We start from the raw sequence: 9243 nt of genomic DNA, 5'->3' as shown, positions 1-9243 counted from the left end.
TGAAGTTTCCGGTTCGAATAGGGGGAGGAAATTGCTTCCCCTGTCCTTAAAGGGGTTCCACCCCTAGCTATTTGGATGAATGATTTATACAACATTTGAGCGAGACTTATGATAAATCTTGCCAAACAGAATTTGAAGTGATATTAAATCTCACAGAGAAATAAATAATTTGTTTCTTTCTTTTTACCATAAATCTTAAAATTATTAAATTTGGGACTTTGATGAATTTATGAGATTTGACTAAAAAAGCACACAAAAGGGAGAAAGAAGATGAGTACCTTTGCAACAAGAGAGCTCCCATCGTTAATTCTGATCCAATAGAAGAAATCCTCGAACCGTCATGGCTTTTGATCTGATAGGAAGGAAAATCATCGAAGGAGGCCAAGAAGTTTTATATCACATGTCGAATGTCATGAGGAAATTACCTTCACACAAAGCATGCGAAGTCGAAGTACATTTTCGAATAAATGTAGAACAAGAAAAACAACCCAACTTTTAATCTTGCCATTCTGCACTGTTTTTATCTTGTCCTTTGTACAATTGCTGTGACAATTTTTCTCAAAGAATTATTGTACTGCAGTGATTAAATATTTTGAAACTTGGTATGGAATCTTGGGGGGTAAGGGATGCTTTTTAATTTATGTAAAGATGTTCAATGTCTTAACCTCAAGATTTTACCCATCATAAAAGCCAATGAACTTTCCCATACATCCCATGAACAAAAATATCTCTCATGCTTTACGTAATCATATATGAATTCCGATAATTATTTTTATTTCATTGTAACATCTATAGCATAACTCATATTAAAAATAATCATCTTAAATTCTAGATTACATTGCGGAACAATTTTACATAATTTAATAAGATTTAACAACTACTTTATCAAAACCCATCCCGAGTTCGATTCCCTCGAGCGGCAATCGGCCCTTAAGTGGGGGCTCCAAAGTGTCGGCTATGGGTTTGTGGCCTGGGTGGCCCATTAGGTCTGCCGGGGTTTACGGACCGCCAAGCGCGCTCGACGAAGTCGGGTGTGACAGCGGACGGTTCCTTGTCAGAAAAAAAATATTTTAGCAAACAATTTTTAGGATTAACCTTTAATAGAATTTACTAAATCCTAATTTATAAGATTTGCTAGGACGGTTCTTTGTCAGAAAAAAAACTATTTTAGCAAACAATTTTTAGGATTAACCTTTAATAGAATTTACTAAATCCTAATTTATAAGATTTGCTAAGTGCTATGAAAGTTAAATCCTACTTTTGTCTAAGCATTTTAAATCATATTTGTATCCGAGATTTAGTAAATAGTATAAAACCATATTTAGTAAATCCTACTAAAATTAAATTCTAAAAATTATTTGGAAAAATAAGTGTTAAATCCTATTAAATTCGGTGAAAATATTTGACAACATGATTTAAGATAATTAGTTCATTAAAAACTCAAAATTAATTTATTTTTTTAATACAGATTACTGATTCATTTTAATTTAAAGCATCATCAAATAATTATAAATATATATAATATAATTAGAAGCTAATATAATTATTAACTAACTTAACTAATAATATAATTATTATTTAGAATATTAATTATATAACTTAAGTAATAGTATAACTTAGAGATATTAACAAACTTAATAATTAATTAGTAATATAAAATAAATAATTTAATTAATTATATAACAATTATTATTATTTTAAATTGTTATCTAATTATTATTTTGAATATTAACTATTTAATTAATTATTAAATACAATTGACATTTTTAATTATCAAATAAATTATTTATATTTTAATTTCTATTAATTAAATTAAATAGCCAAGTCATTTCTTGGTTGCAGTTCGACTTTGTTTGGCGTGAGGTAGGGTTTTGAACGAGTCTCTAAAAGCCTTCTTCGCCTCCTTCGACGACGTTCCTTCTAGTTCGCAGTTCTTCCTATTCGATCGGAAGTAGCGTCAAGAGCTTGCTCACTGTGAAGGTAACTGTCTTTCTCCCTTTTGCGCGCTTCTTCAGCCAAATCCCGTAAATCTACCGATCTCCAGGATTTAGTAAATCCGGGATTTACAGAGGGAAACGGAGGATTTATTCCGCCGTTAGATCTACCGGCTGCTTAAATCTTGTTTGGCAGGATTTAGGATCAAATCATGCATAAATATTGTTGTCAGACAGCCCCTAAAAGTTATCATTTTTGTTGCGGGAGGAGGATTTTGGCTCTGTTTACATCGTGCTCAAATCGTGGTACTAAGCAGGCCGTAGGGTTTTCCCCTATTATCATCCCCGTTATGCGTGCATTTCGATTCTCTGCCTCTTGCTGCTGCTGCAAGAGATCTTAGCTAATTTTGGTCCTCAATTATCACCTGCAGCCGCAATTACAACCCTTATAATCAGATGAAGAAGCGCGAGGACTTTAACCAGGTTGGGTTTCGTGGTGGAGATTACATACGAAACAGGAAGAAGAACGAGAAGCGAATTGGAGGGAAAGCCCTCTCCCTCGCGGCCTTTGCCAACGCCAAGTCCAGGCCTTCTGGTTACAATCCTTCTTTCATCAGTAAGCACTTCGTTCACTTCTCCCGACACGATGCTAACCCTATTTTTCTTTTTCACGCTATAGTTTATTTAAAAATGAATATCTCATTTTCGTTGTCTCACTCAAATTCAGTGGTGGCTGTAAAATAGGAGTTGAATGTTGAAACATGTCAGTGTTGTAGTTGAAGTAGGACTGTATTTTGTTAGTTATTTGGTTAGCATAAACTTGAGGATGGTTTAGCGAAACTTGAAGATAGGGTATTTGATTGCCCTATTTTTATTTCTGATGTCAAATTTGTTATGATGAAATTCATTTGATTGTGATGTAGTCTGAATCTTTTGCATCAAAAGGAAAATATGATGCATCATGAATTTTGAAATCATTTTATCTCTTCTTTTAATTGGTGTGATATATTATGAACCTTTGCATAGCGTGATGTTACTGAAGATTCAGCTCTCGAGTCTGCAAACTCAGTTGAGGCTGCAAACATTTTATTGAAGCTTTTGGGTGTGAATCTTGCTCTAGTTCACGTTCAGGTCTTTCTCCTGTGTTAGGGATGAAAAAATGCAAAAGACAGAAAGCCCTTTAAGTACCAACACAGATCATGATTCATGAGGAGCAATTTTCATTTTATTTGTTTAATGATGATGTAATGATTTGATTGAGCAAAATTCAATATAGCTCATGATTCAAGCCTAATTTGAGATTTAAGGAAATTAGACTTGCATTAAATAGCTATCCTCTTTATTCTTGAGAGCATGCTAATGAAAATTAGGTTTGTATAGGCAACTGAAATTTGTGAGGTGACTTGGCTTGGAAAATATTTAGAAAGGCCTGCTTGTGATCTCTTTTTTTTTTTTAAACATGCTTGTTTAATGTGTTTTTAACTATACTTTTTATTTTAAAAATAAATTAAGTTGTTTTTAAAAACATTTTAAGTAACTTTTTGGTGTTTTAAGTATTTTTAAAAACAATCATTATTGTCAGCAACCACCATTTGTCCCTACAACACTGCCATTGCACTGCTGGTGAATGTCGGTCGCCAAATAAACTAAAATAACATGTTTTTAAGATATCAAATATATTTTAATTTAATAAATAAAAAAATAAGAAAAATATAAAATAAAAATAAAAAACAAAAATGATCCCAAATGGTCCCTTAATTTTAAATTTTATTCTATAATTTTTTGCTGATTGCACTACTGGTGAATGTCAGTCGCCAAATAAACTAAAATAACATGTTTTTAAGATATCAAATATATTTTAATTTAATAAATAAAAAAATAAGAAAAATATAAAATAAAAATAAAAAACAAAAATGATCCCAAATGGTCCCTTAATTTTAAATTTTATTCTATAATTTTTTGCTGTTTGTTTGTATCATATCGCATGGTTAGATTTATTTTCATTTTTGTTGACTACTATTTTATGTGTTTTGAATGCTTCTATTATTTTCAATTTTTAATTATAGAGTTGATGTTAAATCTTGAACTCCCTGTTGCTGTATTTATTATTGAGATGCTTTAGGGCATCTCCAACAGAACTCCTAACGCTTGAATGGCGTCGCTAGCATGTGCTTTTTCTAAGTGTTTCTTTCTTTTCTATCGGTATCTATGGACTGATCACAAGCCGAAGCATGGTTAGAGCACTTATGTGTCTTGAGCTTATACTGAATTCGGTGAATATAAATCTTGTCACATTTTCCGATATATTTGATAGTCGGCATGCAGAGCTCCAGCGGAACAGTAAAACCTCTGCTATTTGCTTGCCGGGAATAGTGGGACGCCAATATTGGCATTGCACTGTTCATCTCCGTTATTTTTCTGTCTCTACCTAACATGCCGAAGAAACATGCAAAAAGAAGAAAGAACGTTACCTTCGTAAAATTGGAGTTCGATTTGATGAATCACGACATTTTTTTTTATTTCACAGTTTTTTGAAGTCAAAAAATGAGATTTTCGGTTGGAGATGGTCTTAGCTGACAGATTTAGAATGGAAACAAACGTGGAAAAAGTAATATGTATTTTTGTTTCCTTTTAATTGTGTCGTGATTTACTGATTTTCTCATCTGCTCTTTTTTTAATCATCTTTGTAACTTCTACAAATTAATTCTATTATTTTTTTAAGATTCAATTCTAATCTCTCATATCTTGGAGTACCTTGCAAATCTGACTTCTCATTATACGATCGTATTACTAGGTCCTCCATCTTTTCTTTGTCGTTTCGTTTCCAATCATAATTGGGCTCATATAGCACATGTCTAGAAAAGTCTTGATGTTTTGGAACGTCTTTCAATTATCAATCTTTTGATTCTCCCTTTATATTTATGAATTCTGCCGTGAGAAGTTTTGGGTTGTTGGGTTTTGTTGGAAATTCATTACATTCAACAGATCTGATCTTCCTTTGATGGTTGCTCATTAACCTTGTCTCGCCATTGCTCTTCAGTAGTTGCACATGATGTTAGTATGGCTATTATTAACCATTCTTTTTTACTTTTGCCTTCTCGTTTTGTTTAATCTCCTTTGTCTTAGATTTTCATATACATATTTTAGCTACTTCAGCGGTTGAATGAACTTGGAAAAATAGCCATGAATTGGGTTCTATGCATGACATATATGTAATAATGTGTTCCGTTATGACAAACTGAACTAATTAAGCAAGAACTGACTAATGATGCATTCCTTATGGCTGCACAAAACTGTAACTTATTAATATAATAAACAAATCCTTTTTGTGCTACTGCCTTGAATCGTTACGTAACCTAAGGACACCTGTTTGCTTTGATACTTGAAGTTATTATTGTAGCAGAAGTTGGAACTGGGGGTTGGACCGTTGGTTTGTCACAAGCATGCAGTATACTATCCTGTATCCATTCAATTCGAGGGTCAATGAATGCATATTGAAAACTTTTTGTTCCTACCTTTGCAATAGGGTTTGATGTGACCTGTCATTTCTGAGAGGGAATTGTTGGTGCTGCTGCCAATCAATTTGACTAGGCACGACAAGTACCAAAGTGTGCCAACAACTTAAATATATTTGTTGTAGCATTTAGCGGTTATATGTGATATGTTTAATTATCCTAAATTTATTATGAAGAAGATGGAGATATGGATGAAGATATACTTTTTAGAGTTATGATAAAATGATTTAAATGGAGAAGTATATTGAGGGCTTTGTCTGATGAAAAAATATAATAGAATCTTTAAGATAAACTTAATAAAAGCATACAATTAAGTCGACGATATTGTATAGATCTAAATTTTGGGATGTAAATAAGTCTTTGATATCTATGTTGGGGGTGTAATAGAAATGAAAATATTATAATAAATGTGTGACAAAATCAAGAAAGATAAATTAACTAACAATTATATCAAAGAAAATGCTGAAATATCCTCTTATGAAGATAGGGTGAATGAAAATTAGAGTCATGTTTGTAGATGTGCAATGAAAGGTAAGAAATGTGCATGTTAAACGAGTTGATAAAATTTGTATTAAAGGAATAGAATGAAAAATACTTGAGGACCTACGATTACATGGATGGAAGTTTAAAATGGTTTATGAAATATATATCGAACACTGTAGATATCACTCAATAGGAATGGAGGGAAAATAAGGATTCATAATGCGAAACTCAAATAATCGGGATAAAGCTAATGATGTTGATGATGACCATTTCCGCAGTCTGCACTTTGGGAATAGAATTTAACCTATTTAACGATGTGCTGGACAATTGTTGTGCGCTTAGTCTACTCTTGTCATGTTCATTTTATCTCATCAGTCTACATTGTTTTGACCCGAATCATTTTAGGTGCTATAATCTTGCTGTTTTCTGGCGCAGTTGATATTGCAATGAAGCTAGTGAATTTTTGCATTTTTAGCCATATGAGCCGATTTATATTAAGGTTGAAATCACATGAATAAGATTTTTGATTCATTTTGTCGTTTTCTCTCTTTTCCAGAAAAGCAAAGGGAATTCTATAGAAATGCAAAATGCATTAACAAGTTTAAGAAATCGGTCAAGCGAGACAGCCAGTTTGAGGAGAGGCGTCATACCCTGCCAAATATTGAGGTTTGCCTTATTTCTTCATTTAATTCAGTAAGCCACCTCTGCTGTCTCTGTTTACAATATAGATTGAGAAATGGCTTTTGATTTCATTAATTGTGCAATCTCAGTAACCATCTCTGATCAGCCTATTTATTTGTAGAAGTATCATTTCTTTCATTTAATAATTGAATCTTGTGCATTTATGAAAAGCCTTATTGGAACCCCATTATCTTATTTATGAAAATGAAAAACATTATGCATTATATTCTTTCGTGAACCTGACTACGAAGCACTGCAGGCCACCAATGAAGATGAGAATGTGCTGAAATCCCGAAAGATCAACAAAAAGAAGAAAACCAGCTTGAAGGCTTTAGGCGAAGAAGTTGAGGAAAAAAGAGCTGAAGCAGAGAAACTGAGGATGGAGAGAGAGGCAATGATCCAGGCCAAGAAGGAAGAGAGGGCAAAAGCTGAAGCAAAGCGCAAGTTCCTCAGAGATAACATGTCCAAGAGAACTCGATCTGGGCAACCTGTGATGAAATACAGGATTCAACATATCCTTGAAGGATTGCTGGAAAAACCGTGACAGCTAAGTTTTTGTATTCATCTTGTGTAAACTGTTGCCACCTCAGTGCTCTTAGACTCTTACATGTTCATCTCAATGAAACACTTATGTTATTGATATGTAATAGTGTGTAATGCCATGAATTTTACATGCTCTTTTATAGGGGTTGTTAGTTCGGGTTTGTGCGATGGAATTAGGTTGATCCAAATTTGATTGATTTGAATGCGTTTGACTTGAAACAAACTCATTTATCATATAGGTCAAAATGTTCTACTTGGATCCGACTAACTTGAATATGACACATATAACTAATTTATGATATAGATAATATAATTCTTTTATATCAACATGACCCATTTAACTTAATGAGACATGTTTAACTCGAACACAACATATTTATTTAACTTGTATTCGGATGTTAATTTTGAGTTTTTGGGTCAATTTGAATCTCACTCGAAAAATTAATCAGTTCAAGATTTTTGACCCGAATTTGATTAGAAAACTAATTGAGGCTTCGTTTGGGACGGCTTTTTTATTGCTTTTTAAAACGGAGTTTTAGTACAAAAATAAAAAAATTTGTACTAAAACTCCGTTTTAGAAAGCAATAAAAAAGCTGTCCCAAACGAACCCTGAGTCACACAAATCTGATTTTTTTAGTAGGGTTGAGTAAGCTTGTTAGGTTGGGTCATTTATTAACACTCTCATTCTTCCATACATTAAATATTACTTCTCATGTTTAAGATGATACACCCATGTATGAAAATGTCCAAAGTGCCCAATACATTGCATGATATTACCTTAAGAAAATAGATTAACTTAAGATAATTGCATGATTGCTTCATTACAAGCCCTCGGGCTAGAAGAACAATAAAATTATGTGCTATTAATCAAGTTTGTGAAAATCGGACCGGACAAGGAACCGGAAGGAGAGAAGGAATCGGAAGGAGAGGTTCAAGTTTGATCGGTCGAACCAGAGTCGAACCAGATGATGTAATAAATAATAATATTATTAAAAATTAATAACATTAATAGGATAATTACGAGAATGTAATCTCAAATCATATAATTTTAATATATTATCTCTCAATATAATTAAATTAAATTGAAATGATGAATATATTATAATATAATTATAACTTATAAAACATATAGTTTATTTATATTATATTTATGAATATCTAATAATTTAATTATAGTTATAATAAATGATATTCTTATAATATACATTATAATAGATTAAAAATTTTAATATAATATATAAATTTATAATATTAAATTTATAAATGTGTAATAAGAATAATATTTAATATAATATATAAATTTATATTATTAATTCATATAATATACATTATAAAAAATTTATAATAAACTAAAAAAATTTTGCCAACAAACTCAAATTTATGCCCAACAAGACAAATTTATGGCCCAATCAACTCAAATTAATGGCCCAATAAAGCCCTAAACTCACATTCAAGCTCATATAGCATTCATGTAACATTTAGTCCCACATCATGAAGTAGTATGATATGATTTACTTTTAGCTCTTTATATAGTTTTCTCTTTTCAAACAAAACTTATTTTATGAGATGACATCCATATATTTTGGTATTAAAAATTTCATTATTTAGAAAAAAAATTATTTTAAAAAATGAAATGAAGTTAAAATATTTTTATTTATATTTATTGAAAATAAAAATTTAAAATTGGTTGGTTCTTTTGAACCTGGACCGGTTCGCTAGTTCATCGGTTGAATGTCAGTTCAGGCCAGTTCTCTGTGAAGCCGGTTATTGAACTGGATCGGATAAGACAACTAACGGTTCTCGGTTGATATCCGGTAATTTTTAAAAACCTGGCTATTAATAGGAAGAGATCTGCAAAATACTGGACTACTAGTCAAAACATAATCCTCAAGTCAAATTTATGATGTGTTTGGAGTGGCTGTTCTTTTTTTAAAGATGATTGAAAATTATTATGGAAAATTAGCTTTTTTATATGATGTAAAAAGCAATTTCCTATCATAGAAATTTCCTGAAAATTAATGAGAAAAATAATAGCAAAACAAAACTGTGATTGCTATTTGAAAAGAATAATAAGTAAGAAATTTGTA

General features: G+C 31.6%; 1 protein-coding gene across 2 annotated transcripts; it reads left to right on the top strand.

Annotated features, from left to right (window-relative positions):
- The first annotated feature begins 1830 nt into the window (after positions 1 to 1830).
- Positions 1831 to 7308, top strand: LOC110111142 (rRNA-processing protein fyv7). 2 transcript variants are annotated; one of them, XM_028692348.1, is made up of 5 exons: positions 1842 to 1980; positions 2070 to 2240; positions 2366 to 2550; positions 6489 to 6598; positions 6873 to 7308. In XM_028692348.1, the coding sequence occupies exons 3-5, from the start codon at positions 2391 to 2393 to the stop codon at positions 7155 to 7157; spliced, it is 555 nt and encodes a 184-aa protein (XP_028548181.1). In that variant the 5' UTR covers positions 1842 to 1980; positions 2070 to 2240; positions 2366 to 2390; the 3' UTR covers positions 7158 to 7308. The 2 variants fall into 2 exon arrangements, with proteins under 2 accessions (XP_020698539.1, XP_028548181.1); XM_020842880.2 differs by lacking the exon at positions 2070 to 2240 and having other exon boundaries at positions 1831 to 1980.
- Positions 7309 to 9243: the final 1935 nt, after the last annotated feature.

Source organism: Dendrobium catenatum, unplaced genomic scaffold (assembly GCF_001605985.2).
Source record: "Dendrobium catenatum unplaced genomic scaffold, ASM160598v2 original_scaffold_181437, whole genome shotgun sequence".
NCBI classification, from domain to species: domain Eukaryota; kingdom Viridiplantae; phylum Streptophyta; class Magnoliopsida; order Asparagales; family Orchidaceae; genus Dendrobium; species Dendrobium catenatum.
Note: the sequence above shows the minus strand (reverse complement) of the source record. Positions and strands in the feature narration are given on the sequence as shown.